The sequence below is a fragment of the Rhamphochromis sp. 'chilingali' genome (genome assembly GCF_963969265.1).
Source record: "Rhamphochromis sp. 'chilingali' genome assembly, chromosome: 5".
NCBI classification, from domain to species: domain Eukaryota; kingdom Metazoa; phylum Chordata; class Actinopteri; order Cichliformes; family Cichlidae; genus Rhamphochromis; species Rhamphochromis sp. 'chilingali'.
In genome coordinates, this window is record NC_137932.1 from 30216415 (window position 1) to 30234214 (window position 17800).

At 41.6% G+C, this 17800-nt stretch overlaps 1 protein-coding gene across 1 annotated transcript in view; it reads right to left on the bottom strand.

Moving 5' to 3' along the window:
* tnfrsf21 (tumor necrosis factor receptor superfamily, member 21) overlaps positions 1-7586 on the bottom strand; it is a 228138-nt gene extending 220552 nt beyond the window's left edge. Inside the window, exon 1 of the mRNA XM_080883525.1 lies at positions 7239-7586. Within this exon, the coding sequence (XP_080739651.1) occupies positions 7239-7274 (36 nt within the window). The 5' untranslated portion in view covers positions 7275-7586. The remainder of the gene's footprint in view (positions 1-7238) is intronic.
* Between the last annotated feature and the right edge of the window lie 10214 nt (positions 7587-17800).

Below are 17800 nucleotides of genomic sequence, written 5' to 3' on the forward strand. Positions count from 1 at the left end.
TGACCGCTTTCACCCCGTCAGAGGCATAGTGACTGTCTTCGAGACTTGTGATCTGAAGCTACTGCAGCTGTGCTACACAACGTGAACACATCCTGTGACAAGACTTATGATTAGTGCTTACAAGGATTACCACAGAACAGGAAGTGGACTGTCGGTGAGAAGTTTTCCATGCATCAACCTCGCATTTTTTTTACATAATAGAAATACATGACTCATTTTAATAAATGACTTCATTAACTGCACACAGTCGGTCATGACAGAAACAATCAGTTACTGTTTAGGATGTTGTGCGTGTTTTGTGTGTGTGTGCTTGAAACTGTTATGTAACAAGGTGCGTGCATACACTACATGGGTAGGATGTTTGTGGCAGACAACATTAGACTGTAACTACTATCCAAATTTAAGTAATGCACATAAGCAAACATGCATGGATAGACACACACTAGCAAACAAACAGTGAGCACAAACACACATGCTTGCACCTGCACATGGTCTTATTAACCAGCGAACACACACACACATTTACCCAGCACCTGTTGCTGCATATCCTCGTGTCACTGCTCACTGGGAGAAAGAGACTCTGTTTGGATTCAGTCGCGCTGAACATATCACTCACAATAGGCAGCAATGATTATTCCTGTAGATGCTTATTGAGTTTATTGCTAATGAGTGAATAATGGCAGGACTGCCTGATGAGCTCATTGTGTTTGTTTTCAAGTGTTGCAAGAATATTTGGGGTTTTTTAGAGTGTTTGAGGTTAAACAGTACTGAAATATGCCATTAGCTGGGGTCGCCATTCAGCAGTACCGATGATTTTATGTCATTAGCACTAATCAGTAAGCACTAATCTAATAATTTAAATAAAAAATTGATGGATGCAGTCAATAAATTAAGTGATGTAGTTTTTTTATGTTGCTATTGATTGACTGTAGTCTGTCTTATTAAATTAATAAAATGGGTTACTCTTTTAGACATTCAAATAGTGCCAAATCACAGCAACACTTGCCTCAAAGCGTTTTATATTGTAGGGTAAAGACTCCCAACAATCATACAATCCCCTATGAGCAAGCACTTTTCAACAGTGGGAAAGAAAAACTCCCTTTTAACAGGAAGAAACCGCCGACAGAACTAGGCAAGCTCAGGGAAAGATGGCCATCTGTCATTTCATATTTTAACACTTAGACCCCCGGAGAGCAGTCATTTTGGTTTTCTACCTTAGACCCCCGCGGAGTCATCATTTTGCGTTTCTACCTTTAAAAGCCGGAGAGCGGTCAGTCAAATGCTGGAGTCATTCATATGTATATTAGGTTGTTACCTAGGAATTCTGGAGGGAGGGGAGTGGGGGTGAGTGATTGAGGGGGTGGGGGAGCTGCTAAAAGCGGTGAGCTTCCTTTTGTGTTTCATCTTGATGCATTCTCAATCATCCAGGGAAACAAATCTCCAAAAGTCACCAACTTGGAGTGTTTCAGTTTGCCATCTTAGGGAGAAATCAACACACATGGGTGTATGTCCTTTGTTGCTGAGATTTATTGATAAAAACAGTACAAAAAAACAACCATTTGTACACATATTTACAAATGGCCTGCTGAGTGGTGCATGGAGCATGTTCATTGGTTCATGGACCTCCCTGAACTAATGGCATTTATTGCAATTGTCATCTTGCGGGGGGTTACCAGGGTTCCATCTCTAAATGACTGCTGGTCAGCAAACCTGGGAAACCCACAGATAATTGGAATTATGGCACGAAACCGCTTCCAAAACATCATGCAACACCTACGCTTTGATGACAAGTCCACCCGCTGTGATCGAGCAAAGACTGACAAGTTTGCTGCAATTTCCAGTGTGTGGGGATCATTTGTCACCAACTGTGAGTGGAGTGTTTCAGTTTGCCATCTTAGGGAGAAATCAACACATGTCCTTTGTATGTCCTTTGTTGCTGACATTTATTGATGAAAACAGTACAAAAAACCAACCATTTGTACACATATTTACAAATAATGATAAAAAGTGAGTGAGTACATTTCAACATTTTCAGCAATCACTCACAATCCTGGCACTGCCACGGTATCTGTCGTCTGCATTTACCACATGTGTACCTGTAGCAGTGAACACATCGCACAGTGGCCTGATTTTTTTTGCATCTGTGTTTGACCTGACACGTGGCCCTTTTTCCAGGGCTCGGTGTGGAGTGGCATACCTGAGTGGTGAATTCATTGCGATCTGTCTGTCTAGTGGATTGAGGAATTTCCCTGCGAATCTTGTTGACTGTGCCGAGGATGGTGGTTTTCCGTCCAAGAAGTTTTTGCGCAAGTGAAAGCGATGTGAAGAAATTGTCCGTGGTAACATTTCTGCCCTTGTCTAGGAATGGTTCCATCAGCCTCATTACTACATTTTCAGAAAGTCTCTCCCCAGTGGGACGACTGGGGTCCTTGCCAAGATCTGGGAAGACATTGCAAATGTACTTGGATTTTAGGTCGCAAGCCACCCAAAACTTGATCCCAAACTTGTCAGGTTTACTTGCAATATACTGCAGGAAACAGCACCGAGTCTTTGATGGGAAAAGCTGTTCATCAATGGTGATATGTAGACCAGGGTTGTAGCACGTGATGCAGTTGGTGACAAATGATCCCCACACACTGGAAATTGCAGCAAACTTGTCAGTCTTTGCTCGATCACAGCGGGTGGACTTGTCATCAAAGCGTAGGTGTTGCATGATGTTTTGGAAGCGGTTTCGTGCCATAATTCCAATTATCTGTGGGTTTCCCAGGTTTGCTGACCAGCAGTCATTTACAGATGGAAGCCTGCAAACCCCCCGCAAGATCACAATTGCAATAAATGCCATTAGTTCAGGGAGGTCCATGAACCAATGAACATGCTCCGTTTGCTGTGCATGTTGAATAGTCCATTCTTGAATGCTACAAAGCATGTCAAGAGTGACGAAACACAGGAAGCTCTGAAGGCGACTCGAGATACTTCTCCTGGCCTTAGCCGTTGGCTCTCCATCTGCAGCGTACGGTTCTATTGGGGTGAAAGGGAGACGGGTCCCCACATGTTCTTCACGCCACACTGTGCCATCTTTCGCTGTCTCAGTCCCCAAACAAGCTCTCTTTTTCGGTGGAGAAGCAGTCTCCTCATCTGCAGTGTGAACAAATTCAAATTGTGAGCAAAATGGGAAGGTCAAACAAAATCACAAATGCATGCATAGATACTAATTATAATTCCAGTATCTCCTCCTCTGTATCAGAATAATGTCTGAAATATCTTACTTACTAACTACATCCACTTACTTGTTTGAAATGAAAAAGGAAATAACATGAAATGAAACTAACCGGAAGACTGATCAGACAGCTCTGAGTCCGAATCCGGCTGAACTGCTAGGTCTTCTCCATCCGAGTCACAAGGGTCGACTTCCGTCAGGATCATTTCCAACGCCTGCTGAGTAGTGAGTCTTCTCTGCATTTTCTTTCCTTGGAGAGGAGGTCCGTACACCAGAGGATTCTTCAGGGCGATGAATTTTCTTTCCTTGGAGAGGATTCTTCAATGAAGATTCTTCAATGAAGGATTAGGCTAAGTGCAGTGCATGTTCATTGGTTCATGGACCTCCCTGAACTAATGGCATTTATTGCAATTGTCATCTTGCGGGGGGTTTACAGGGTTCCATCGGTAAATGACTGCTGGTCAGCAAACCTGGGAAACCCACAGATAATTGGAACTATGGCACGAAACCGCTTCCAAGACATCATGCAACACCTACGCTTTGATGACAAGTCCACCCGCAGTGATCGAGCAAAGACTGATAAGTTCGCTGCAATTTCCAGTGTGTGGGGATCATTTGTCACCAACTGCATCACGTGCTACAACCCTGGTCTACATATCACCGTTGATGAACAGCTTTTCCCATCAAAGACTCGGTGCTGTTTCCTGCAGTATATTGCAAGTAAACCTGACAAGTTTGGGATCAAGTTTTGGGTGGCTTGCGACCTAAAATCCAAGTACACAGATGCAAAAAAAATCAGGCCACTGTGCGATGTGTTCACTGCTACAGGTACACATGTGGTAAATGCAGACGACAGATACCGTGGCAGTGCCAGGATTGTGAGTGATTGCTGAAAATGTTGAAATGTACTCACTCACTTTTTATCATTATTTGTAAATATGTGTACAAATGGTTGGTTTTTTGTACTGTTTTCATCAATAAATGTCAGCAACAAAGGACATACAAAGGACATGTGTTGATTTCTCCCTAAGATGGCAAACTGAAACACTCCACTCCCCCACCCCCTCAATCACTCACCCCCACTCCCCTCCCTCCAGAATTCCTAGGTAACGACCTAATATACATATGAATGACTAGCCAATTTAGCTTCCACTTCCACCATTTGACTGCTCTCCGGGTTTTATAGGTAGAAAGGTAGAAGCCTGGGGATGCTATTAATGCCAATTGAAGTATGGATTTTTTAGTTGGCATACACAAACAGAATTTGTTCTCGTTTCTCAATCTATCCCTAACCCTACTAAAGCTGAACCCTAAAGGCCACCTAGTGAAAAAATGTCACAGAATCCCGAAATTTTGGATGCAAATTTGTTGGGTAACATATAGAAACATCAGCAGCATTGAGTGTTTAGAAAAATTTGTCCTCGAAAAATGCACTGTGAAAAAATGTAAAGTGATGATGAGCCGGTCCTGAAAAAGAAAAAAACAGAGATTCATGGTTCATCCAATTCTCACAAGAAGGCAGCACCAGGGAGAAGTTCATGGTTTGATCCATGAGTTAAAGCTATAACACTTTTGTGCATATTTTAGGATGTCAGTGGGTCAGTTTAAGCTTTTCGTGACAGAGTTGGGACCACAACAGGTTCTAACTGATTCTATCTGATCTCGGGTCTGATGTAAAATAGTAATATTTAACTATTTATATATCGTTGTATGTTCAGTACCAATGTACGTTTGAACTACGAGCGCACCAAATGTTCTCATTGGTCAGATCTGTTTTTTGCGTCCAAACAATCTGAAAAATCAAGTATGATCCAAAAACATTAATTCCACAAATTCATCCTGTGAAAACACGCAGTCTGTACTGCATTAAAAAAAGGTGAGTGTGAATAATATTCACACACGACTTGTTTACACAACTCTTCTCTGGGAGCTGGTGGATGGCCACTAGTTAATTTAGAAAATGCTTCAAAATAACTGCTCAAGGAAGTTAATTAGTTGTCATGATATTATTAATGGCTGGATTCCATTTAACATCACCGCAGAACAAAATGGAAAATTACATAATTAAAAGTGTTTATTTATTTTTTTGTATGTCACTGCCATCTTTGCTAATGTCTGACTTTTCACATGCCATGCCTCTCTCTTAAACTGTCTCTGGTATCATACAAGGTGAATTTCTTGTGATATCATTCACTATTGGACAATGATTTATAATCTCATGTTTTGAAGCATCAGGCTGAGTGTTTTCACAGTTTTCACATCCTGGTCTTTTGAAACTAGATGTGATGAGAAAGGGGCGTGTCATAAATGCACAATTTACTGAGCCCATAAGTTAAGTAGGAAAGTGTTTCCATGGATAAAGGCAGAAAGCCATTTTCCTATAGACTTCTATAAGATTCCATTGCAAGTTTTTTGCTAAGCATCAAACCTTGGTGGCCAATAAACAGAAAACGTGTTTAAGGCACTTTGCATTGGCTTTACTTTTTATACATTTTAGAGATTTTACTTTTACATTGGCTGTGGTCTTATTTTAAAATATGTTGTAAAGAAGAAAAAAAAGCATAAAAGCTTAAAAGTGAAACCCAAAACCTGAGCATGTTTATTAATGACCAAACCCAGGATTTGAAGTTGTATCTGTACTTTACATCATCCATTGCAGACTAGTCTAATGCAATACATTGTAAAACATGCCATTACCCTAGCAGTTGTCTGTCTGTTTTCCAACAGGCAACATGACATGACACAGGCAACTGGCAAATTCAAAGCAACAACTAAAGTTTCATGCAACAACTCGAACTAAACCTGATCTCACTTTTGTTGGGACACTTTTTTTAAAAAAATGCATAAATAGATATATAATAGACAGAATGCAGCTGACAGTGTTTGTAGCCTAACACGTGTAAGGTCCACACAAATCAGTTCTTATGGAGATAATTAGATGACACCATTAACATCACACAGACAGACCCTTGCAAAGAGGTGTAGCCATGCAGTAGTGTTAAGTATAAATTGTGTGTTAGTCCTGCCAGCATGCTCCAAACCTTTTATATTGCATTGCAGTAGATCATAGCAGATGGTACTTTTTAATTGCTTGTTTGAAACTCCTAGTGGAGATGTTAAATTGTTATTACCCCTTAGTCACATGCATTAACCACTGCAGTAAAGCAGGGGTTTAAAGCTTTAAATCGTTTGAAAATAAAAATCAAATATAATATATAATCATGGCAAAAGCTTTTTTTTCAAATAAATTATTTTTTTAAACGCTAGAAATACACCAAGCACGAAGCTATGAACTCCATAAAATTGCCCTGATGAAATAAGTATGATGTCTACTGAGGGAAACACTTCACTCTTTTTTAGCACATGTCAACATGACTGGGAGGAGACAAAGGCACAGTCTCATCTGCCCGAAGGCTGGAATGATGACACTAACTATATTAAAATGCATGAAAACATCAGCTCACCCATCCCTAAAACTTGAGTGATGGCCATAATAATAATAATAATAATAATAATAATAATAATAATACTTTGACTTTTTAAAATGAAAATCAAGTGGAATTGTAAAACATTTGTAAAACAACCATTACTTTTTTTTTACAGTTTTAAATTATTTAATTATTTGTTTGTGTGTTTAAATATCTAGAGCCATATTCTTTATCAGCTGTGACAAAAACCTATCAGTTTAAACTCCGCTGACTGACGTTTTAATTGTTCGCAGTGCAACAGGGCTAAACAACAGACTGTTGAGTGGCATTTCTTTCTCCATCTTTCCACTGACTGAGACTCGTGACACAGTTTTCAAACGTTGAACTGAAAAAATAATAAATGAGTGAAAAAATAACGAAATAAATTCTTCACGTGTCAACTCTTAAAGAAATTTGGATAATTCATTTTAAGTTGAATCAGAGCAGGGGGCAAAAAAACAGGCACTGGCCCTTTAAATGAAGAACCTGCTAGAGCAGTACTTAGAAAGAAAGAAAAACATGCACGGAGGTGAATTGAAATGGGATGTACTCACCACTGCGGATACACACATGGCAGGCATGGTCCTCATTTAGAGTATACAGATGAAGGTCGAGCAGAGGTCCAAGGTGACGGCCTGAGAAAGACTTCTCATCTATAGATGTTAGTCATCATCATCATCATCGTCCTCCTCAGTTTACCGGAGGAGAGAAGCTGAGCCCGGCTCTGAGCAGCGACAGTCTCCACTGCAGTGTTTTATAGTCTGTGTCTCCAGGTGAACCGGTTTTAGATGCGAGGTGAGGGTCTGCTTCACAGACAACGCTGTGGTAATTCCCATAGCGATGATGGATGGGGGCATACACCGGGACCGCCGCCTCGCCCTGTCCTGGCTTGTCAGCGTGCAGTGCGGCTCTCCGTCCGCTCTTGCAGTCCTCCACAGACACTGCTGACGTAAAGCGAGAGGCGGGACTTAGCGAAGGGCTGTCGGCCAATCCCAGTCACGAATGAGTCGTGCACGTGTATTGAACCCCGCTTCTGGTTAGGAAAACAGGGGTTGCAGTGGAAGACATTTGAAACACCCGGGGTTTAGCCCTAAAGGGTAGTATGCATGTGGGATTTTTTTTTTTTTTTTTTTTTTGGGGGGGGGGGTTAGAAATGACTGAAAAATTAATAGGCTCTGTTTTGAGTTTGGTTCAAAAAAGAATGACTTCTTATAGGGAAAAATATATATCACATGTGCAGGACACCTTAAACTAGTTTTTTAATTAAGCAGCAAGGCAGAACAAAATCGGGGCTGTATCAAGACACGAGGACTAAACCCCAATTCAACCAGACCCAAAACTGATCCGGAATTAAAACAGGACTACAACAGTTCAAAATCAGGACTACTTAGGATTTAACCAAGACAGAATCAGAATCAGAACTAGATGATAGTAGCACTAAAAATCATCATAGACCTGCACTACACTTGTTTTTTTAATTCTACCAAAGTACACTATTTAGATTGAGAAAAGTTTGTATAATTATTTAGCCTTGTTGTGCATACAAGCCTGCATAACTTAATAAATATAGAATTTGAAAAATAGCAAACCTAAAAAGAAACACTAGGTACGAGATACATGAGGACCTATGATACGGTGATACTTTTGGTAAAGAACCATTTGACTAACATGTATGTCTCACCTGCTCTGTTCTGTCCTCATTCTCCATCTCCCTCTCTGTTACTCTCTCTCCCTCTTTGTGCTGACAATCATCAAATATACAGTTGAAACCACATATTTATGTACTCTTCAGATCAAAACACAAACACTTTTTTAATTGTAACATCAAATCAGACTAAATGTTTATTTTTTTAGATTGATAAATATAAAAAACATATTTGTTAACTTTAAGAGTAAAGAGAGAAACTATCTGTATTTCTTAATTGCAAATAGCACCAAATTGTATTCAAAATTGAGCCACACTTATGGAGCTCCACAGTTCTTTTCCTGGTGTTTTGGTTGAAATCTCTTGATTTCCCCATGTCAAAGAAACAGGCTCTGTGTTTTGCCTTATATGCATCCACAGCTGTGCCACCAATTTACTCACATGGACTCTACTAACCTATCAGAAGCTTCTTCAGCTCAGAATGGAATCGTCTGGAGTTTTCTTATTAATTAACAAACTTAGTGTATATGTACTCCTAAATTTGATCAAAGTGATAAAAAATAGACAGCTCTGTCTCTCTTTATTCTGACATTTAACTAATTCAAAAGATATTTCGATATTTATCTAAAACAAAAGTTTACTCTAAATTGATGTTGTACAGTAAAAATGTTTTATGTTTTCTCCCTAAAGTGTATGTAAATATCTGGTTACAAATGTGAATATCCTGCTGTGTACTGAAATCCCTCTTGTTTTGCATAGAAATATACTGAACAACATCCAAAGCATAATATATAAAATAACATTTACCTGAGTTTTTTCTTTGAAAGAACCGTCTAATGTCCATTCTTATATTTCAGTACATAACTGAAACCGATTTAGTCGGAGAGGGTAAGAACTGAAAATATGAAAAAGTGGTATTGTGCCATCTCTAGTAGCTATCCACCACATAGCACACCATTACATTCCAGCTAGCCCACCCAACTTCAGTAATCCTTCAAATGTTGCTGCAGTTTGATTTTCTGTCTTCATTTATGTCCAAAGTGATATCAGAGCTCTACCTTTTCATTTTTCCGAAATCTCTGTCAGAACTTGACGAATGTTTCTAATGTAAGGTTTAAATGTAGTTTTACTGCATCTTTACATTTGCTGATGACAATTTGTGTGATACACACTAGAGATGGCACGATACCACTTTTTTATGTCCGATACCGATATCATAAATTTGGATATCTGCCGATACCGATATGAATCCGATATAGTGTGTTTTAATCAACAAAACTGTTTTTTTAAATATCTTGCTGCATTTTGTATAAGTTCATACTCAAGTTTAAAACAACAACTACACTAAAGCTATTCTGTTATACCTGTATGCAAAAAAAAAATATTTCATAGTTCAGCAATACTGATCAATCTAATAAACTTAAACCTACACCATCCTCCCTATTCTGGTATTTTAAAGAGTACTTAGCGTAAATATTAAGCAACCTAACTAATAGGGTTGCAAATTCCCAGCAACAACAAAAATAAATAAATAAAAAATAGGGAACCACCCTCCACCTCATGATGCTTAATCGACGTAATCAACCTTAATTTGATGCAGTGTGAAAAAAAATGCACAGAAATCAATTATTTTTCAAGAAATATTAAATAGATTCAACATCCTTCTTCAACAAAATTGCACACTGCACAGATGGTACCTTCCCAAAGGAAAAAGTACTATAGCTTACATATTAGTACTATAGCTTATATATTAGTTAGGTATATATATATTAGACTTAATGGTTACTATATACAGTAATGGACTTCTATTCATTTTACATCAAATTAAAACTTTGGGTGTCAGATAATTATTTATTAAAAGCTAGACATTTTAAATGAGAATAAGAAAGAAAAGTATGTCTTTGTGCCCCCTTTTCCCTGTTAATGCCCTATCGGCCCCCCTGGCTAAACTTTGCTAGATCCGCCCCTGTACAGTTACCAGCCGTCAGCTACGTAGAAAAAGATCCTGGTGTAGAAAGTAATATTAAATAAATTCTAACAACAGCATATCAAGCTTAAACGTGCTGCTGTTGTTCAGCCGCTGGTTTCCTCTTTCTGGTGCAAAGTGGGCCAAAAACAAACAAGAGAGACGGACTCGCGACAGAAAAGCCGATCAGCTGATCATTAAACAGTTTCATGATTGAAGTAGCAGCAAGAAGAGGCAGTCGCTCCATATATTGTTTGTTAAGCTTAACGCAGGAATGCTTTACAAACATTCAGAGATGGACTTACACACTTGCTTTACTTCTCTCGGGGATAACTTTGTCGGAGATGAAATGCCGGGTTGCTAGCGAAGCTCCACATGCTATCCAGACCACGACAGGTCCCGCATGCCACAGCCGCACGTAATGCATACTGCTCCGACGTGCTAACGTTCTGAGGTGAGTTACGGCGTGTTGCAAGTTTTGTGAGGTGCTTTCGTGATATTTAATGGATCGGATTACATTTTTTATTTTTCTCCGATATCCGATCCAGTAATTTAGGTCAGTATCGGACCGATACCGATACGTAATATCGGATCGGTCCATCTCTAATACACACCACACATTCAGCTTTTTACACATAGCTCCAGAGGCCTTAGTCATTTGTCTCATTTGTTCCTAATTGTAACTCTACCATCTGAATCTTGCAATAGAAACCAAGACTTGTCAGACCAGGCGATATTTTTGTTCTATTTTCTGGTTTACATTATACTAGATGGTTACTCCATTTCTCCCAAAACAGCACTGGGGTATTCTGAATGTATTTTGCTATTTTTAGAAATTGCTTAGTCTTGGAGCCCAGCATATGAATCATTTATCAGCCTTTTCAGTTCTGCATTCTCTCGTTTTCCGCCCATATATAAAACAGGTCCGCAACTCCAAACCATAGTAAAGGGACCTCTGGTTAATACGACGGGTTCTGTTTCGGGTTCGTAGCCGAAAAGTACACTGAACAAAAATATAAACGCAACACTTTTGTTTTTGCTCCCATTCCCCATGGGATGGACGTAGAGACCTAAAATTCATTCCAGATACACAATATAACCATCCCTCCCAAACAGTGGTCACAAATCAGTCCAAATGTGTGGTAGTGGGCACATCTGCTATATTGAGATAATCCATCCCACCTCACAGGTGTGCCACATCAGGATGCTGATCTGACATCATGAGTAGTGCACAGGTGTACCTCAGACTGCCCACAACAAAAGGCCACCCTGGAATGTGCAGTTTTTTGCGCTATTGGGGGTCTGGGGACCCAGAACCGGTCAGTATCTGGTGTGACCACCATTTGCCTCATGCAGTGCAACACATCGTCGCATGGAGTCTATCAGATTGTCAATTGTGGCCTGTGGAATGTTGGTCCACTCCACTTCAATGGCTGTGCGAGGTTGTTGGATATTCGTGGGAACTGGTACACGCTGTCGTATACGCCGGTCAAGCACATCCCGAACATGCTCAATGGGTGACATGTCCGGTGAGTATGCTGGCCATGCAAGAACTGGGACATTCTCAGCTGCCATCTGCCCTGAACAATGTGAACCATGATTCATCCGTGAAGCGCACACCTCTCCAACGTGCCAGATGCCATCGAATGTGAGCATTTGCCCACACAAGTCTGTTACGGCGACGAGCTGGAGTCAGGTCAAGACCCCGATGAGGACGACGGGCATGCAGTTGAGCGTCCCTGAGACGGTTTCTGACAGTTTGTGCAGAAATTGTTTGGTTGTGCAAACCAATTGTTCCAGCAGCTGTCTGGGTGGCTGGTCTCAGACGATCTTGGAGGTGAACCTGCTGGATGTGGAGGTCCTGGGCTGGTGTGGTTACATGAGGTCTGCGGTTGTGAGGCCGGTTGGATGTGCTGCCATATTCTCTGAAATGCCTGTGGAGACGGCTTATGGTTGAGAAATGAACATTCAATGCACGGGCGACAGATCTGGTTGACATTCCTGCTGTCAGCATGCCAATTGCACGCTCCCTCATTGCTTGTGGCATCTGTGGTATTTTGCTGTGAGACAAAACTGCACATTCCAGGGTGGCCTTTTGTTGTGGGCAGTCTGAGGTACACCTGTGCACTACTCATGATGTCAGATCAGCATCCTGATGTGGCACACCTGTGAGGTGGGATGGATTATCTCAATATAGCAGATGTGCCCACTACCACACATTTGGACTGATTTGTGACCACTGTTTGGGAGGGATGGTTATATTGTGTATCTGGAATGAATTTTAGGTCTCTACGTCCATCCCATGGGGAATGGGAGCAAAAACAAAAGTGTTGCGTTTATATTTTTGTTCAGTGTAGCTTTGCTTTGTTGTCTGGGTCAACTTTGCTAACGAGAGACAGAGAGAGGTGTTGAAAGGCTGCTCCAACGGAACTTATTGTTTCGGAGGAAAACATGAACACAGTATACAGTCGAGTCTTAATAGCTTAATTACAACTGGGCTCGTCAGGCACTCGTTTTGTCTGCAGTGGTTATTATTATATTTACATACTTAAATCTCCCGTTTTAGGTCGGTCATTTTTTTGAATAATAATAAAAAAAAAAAATTCTTCACGTCATTATGCGGGCGCAAGTAGAGATGACATGGGCTGCGACACAAGCATTAGAACCTAGGGCATAACCTAATACACATACAGGTGCCATTCATACAGGTAACGAGTGGGGGACAGAAAAGCTTCTTACAGAAGACGTTACAGGTCTGTGAGAGCCAGAGATTTTCCTTGTTTGAGGTGACCAAATACTTATTTTCCACCCTGATTTATGAATAAATTCTTTACAAATCCTACCATGTGGATTCATGGATTTTTTTTTCACATTCTGTCTCTCACAGTTGAAGTGTACCTCTGGTGCAAATTACTGACCTCTGTCATCATTTTAGGTGGGGGAACCTGCACAATCGGTGGCTGACTAAATACTTTTTTGCCCCACTGTATATGTATATACACACACCCAGCACGCCCCTGCGGGCGGTTTAACCTTCAAGCTCGGGTCCTCTACCAGAGGCCTGGGAGGTTGAGGGTCCTGCGCAGCAGGGCCGTGCAGAGAGGTTTAAAGGGGCGGGTGCTCAAAGTTAAAAAGGGGCACATTGAACCAGGCTGAATAACAACAACATACATTCATCAAGAATCTAATATGGGAAGGGCAGGGCTGTGTTGATCTGAGACTGTAGACATTAAAAAGTCCATAGGAGAGATGGTAGCAGATTAAACAAGTGTCATGAGATAATAACAAAATGCAAAGATTGGTGACAGCGCTTGGAACCATAAGGACACAAAAAACTGTGAGAAATAATTTAGGCTCTGCCTGTGAATCACTCTTTGCTTCTCTTCTTCCTTCCATCCCATCTTTTCATATATCACTCTCCACTTGCTGTCTATCTGAGAACAAGGCACAACTTGCTATTGCAATAAACTATAATCTAATTATCCACACCTAACAACTCTTGCACTTAATCTAAAATAAAATGATGACAGAAAAATGTTATAGCACTGCCTTTAGTAGCCTCACACAGCTCCTACTGTTTCCTCCTCATGTCCTTACCAGCCATGTCTGGACAATGTTATATCATGAGTAATATTTTTTTTTTAATCCATCTAAATAAAACAAACACATGCACGCACACACAGGGACATTTTAGACCTTCTTCAGAATACTGTATATACTATGGGCATCATGGTGCTGATCCAGAATCCTTACATTATTATTTATTACTAGAGTTACAATAATAAAGCAATGAGGAGGGGGAAGTAATAAATATGAAATAATGTCATTATGATGATTCCATTTGTTTCACTATCCACTCTGTGCAGGGGCAAAGCTTATTACATTTTTAAACTGTAGAGATACAATAATTTTACTGCTGTAAATTCCAAATTTTGTCTTATTTAAAATATAAATCTAATATAATCTGCTTCTTAATGTATGTTCTTTAAAATACAGCGTGTGTTTTTTAAAATATTATAATAATGCATAATTATGTGGACATGCATATTAGATCGTTTTTTAGTGAAATATAATCCCTCCAGAAAGGCAGGAAAAGCCCGGAAACTTACTTTAAAACTAAATATGTTTCTAAATACTTTAAAACTAAATGTTTCTAAATACTTTAAAACTAAATATGTTCCCTAAAACGGTGACAGAGCTACAGACCCATGACAGCCTTACACAGGTAGCCAGCAGCTGTGACCAGCACTACTTGTGCAGTTAATAAAAGGACAGGTAATGTTTGTCGCGCTGTTGCACACACAGCACGCTCGTTTGTTTCAGTTCGTCAGTTGCCACAAGACAACTTACCAACGTGTACGTAATAAGCTAATACTCCTGGGTGCTACACACTACAGTGTGCGCTGCACACCTACTTACTGGTTTTGTCGCATCAGTCTGTGTCTCTGAGTTAACTTGTGTTTCTCCTACAAGCAAAACTGTGATTAATAGTTAAATATTATTGTTGAGGGGCACAGACAGGACTCCGCACGCCCACACATATAAAAAATAAATAAATAAATAAAAAAAAATTAAAAGTTGCCTCAACAAAAGGGCACTTTGGGCACCCATCAGGAAAGGATGAGCACCCGCCCTCAAGCCCCTCTAGCCCCCCCCTCTGCACGTGCCTGCTGCGCAGTATCTTAGCTGTTCCCAGGACTGCGCTCTTCTGGACAGAGATCTCCGATGTTGTTCCCGGGATCTGCTGGAGCCACTCACCTAGCTTGGGAGTCACCGCACCTAGTGCTCCGATTACCATGGGGACCACTGTTACCTTCACCCTCCACATTCTCTCGAGCTCTTCTCTGAGCCCTTGGTATTTCTCCAGCTTCTCATGTTCCTTCTTCCTGATATTGCTGTCATTCGGAACCGCTACATCGATCACTACGGCCGTCTTCTTCTGTTTGTCTACCACCACTATGTCCGGTTGGTTAGCCACCACCATTTTGTCCGTCTGTATCTGGAAGTCCCACAGGATCTTAGCTCGGTCATTCTCCACCACCCTTGGGGGCATCTCCCATTTTGACCTTGGGACTTCCAGGTTATACTCGGCACAGATGTTCCTGTACACTATGCCAGCCACTTGGTTATGGCGTTCCATGTATGCCTTGCCTGCTAGCATCCATGTGTGTGTATATATATATATACACAACACCCAGCACGCCCCTGCGGGCGGTTTATCCTTCAAGCTCGGGTCCTCTACCAGAGGCCTGGGAGCTTGAGGGTCCTGCGCAGTATCTTAGCTGTTCCCAGGACTGCGCTCTTCTGGCCACTGGTACGCATTGCATGGAACGCCACTTGGTTATGGTGTTCCATGTATGCCTCACTGAGCACTCGGTCAGTTGGGGCCATCTTCCCAATGTATTCTTGGATGTTCGTTGTCTCATCCTGGACTGTGGTGCTGACACTCACCAGTCCCCGGCCCCCTTCCTTCCGCTTAGCGTACAGCCTCAGGGTGCTGGACTTGGGGTGAAACCCTCCATGCATGGTAAGGAGCTTTCTTGTCTTTATGTCAGTGGCTTCTATCTCCTCCTTTGGCCAGCCTATTACCCCAGCAGGGTACCTGATCACGTGTTGATGGCCCGGATCTTGTTCTTACCATTCAGCTGACTCCTCAGGACTTGCCTGAATCTCTGCAGGTACTTGGTGGTTGCAGCTTTTCTAGCGGCCCCTTCATGGTTCCCATTCGCCTGCGGGATCCCCAGGTACTTGTAACTGTCCTCTATGTCTGCAATGTTGCCAATTTATATATATATATATATATATATATATATATATATATATATATATATATATATATATATATATATATATATATATTCAACAAAGTAACTGTATTCTGAATACCACCTTTTTAAACAGTAACTGTAGAGGAATAGAGTTACTCATATTTTGTATTTTAAATACATAACACCGGTACATGTATTCCATTATTATGTGTTCCATGTATTCCATTGAGGACTATAAATACCTTGGAGTACACATTGACAATAAACTGGACTGGGCTAAAAGCACCACAGCACTTTACCGCAAGGGCCAGAGTCGTCTCTATTTTTTGAGGCGACTGAGGTCCTTCAACATCTGCCAGAAAATGCTCAGGATTTTCTATGATTCTGTTGTGGCCAGTGCAATCGTCTATGCTGTTGCATGCTGGGGGAGCAGGCTGAGGGTAGCAGATGCCAACAGACTTAATAAACTAATCCATAAGGCCAGTAATGTTGTGGGGATGGAGCTGGACTCCCTCAAGGTGGTGTCGGAGAGGCGGATGCTGTCCAAGATAAAGACAATATTGGATAACACCTCCCACTCACTCCATGGCATGCTGGTCAGTCACAGGAGCACGTTCAGTGAGAGACTGAGATTACCGAAAAGCACCACTGAACGACACAGGAAATCTTTCCTGCCTGTGGCCATCTCCCTGTACAACGCATCCACTTAACACACTGGTTACTGCTACAACTACACGTTTCTTTTCCAGCTATTTATTAATGAGTGACTTATGTATATAATGTGCGCTGCTTTTCGGTCTGGTTACTACCGTTTATGTCAGATGGCACCGGATACCGGTACCATCATGGCACCGGATACCGGTACCCATCCCTAGTCCTGGGTTCCACTGGTTTAATCTTTCATTGTGGTATCCGGCTCCAAGAGAGGGACAGCAACTGTCCCATGTGTGTCAGTGGAGCAAACATGGCTCCTTGAGCTAGCCACTCAGTCATCTGTTCTCAACCCCTCACCCACCCATTTACCGTCCTGCTGTCGAGCTACCCAGACACAATACGCCCAGCTCTGTGGCCTGTCAGGCAAGCTGTTAGTGAGCAGTCTGCATACGCACGCAAACTGGCACACTTATAGCCACAGACTTTTCTGGAAATAGCAGCCGATATGAGAGCGGAGCTCCATCTGCCCTGCACGTGGAGAGGAAGACAGTGGACAGGGAGGAAAGGGGGGGGGATAAAGGGATGAAACATGCCGCTTTGCTTTTTGCTGGTGGGGGAAGAAGAGAGTGTAAGCGGGTCAGTGACTCACTCGGAATGAAGGGAAAATCAATGTAAAATCAAGATTTTGATTCAATCCTTCTTATATAGGACCTCAGCCTGGAAGCGATTAATGCGAAGACACGAATGAGCAAAGCCGGAGAGCATGTTACACATAGCGCTTGCCTTGACCTACGCAGCTGCTCAGTCATGCTGCAATGCAGAGCTAACATTCAGTGGGCCAAACAGCCTGTGTTGCCACAGGGCCACACATATTCTCAAACAGCAGTTACTAGGTGAAGCTGCCTTATATAGAAGTGAAGTTATAAACAGGCCACTACAGTGGTGAGGAGATTCATGTGTGTGTGTGTGTGTGTGTGTGTGTGTGTGTGTGTGTGTGTGTGTGTGTGTGTGTGTGTGTGTGTGTGTGTGTGTGTGTGTGTGTGTGTGTGTGTGCGCGTGTGTGTGCGTGTGTGTGTGTGAGAG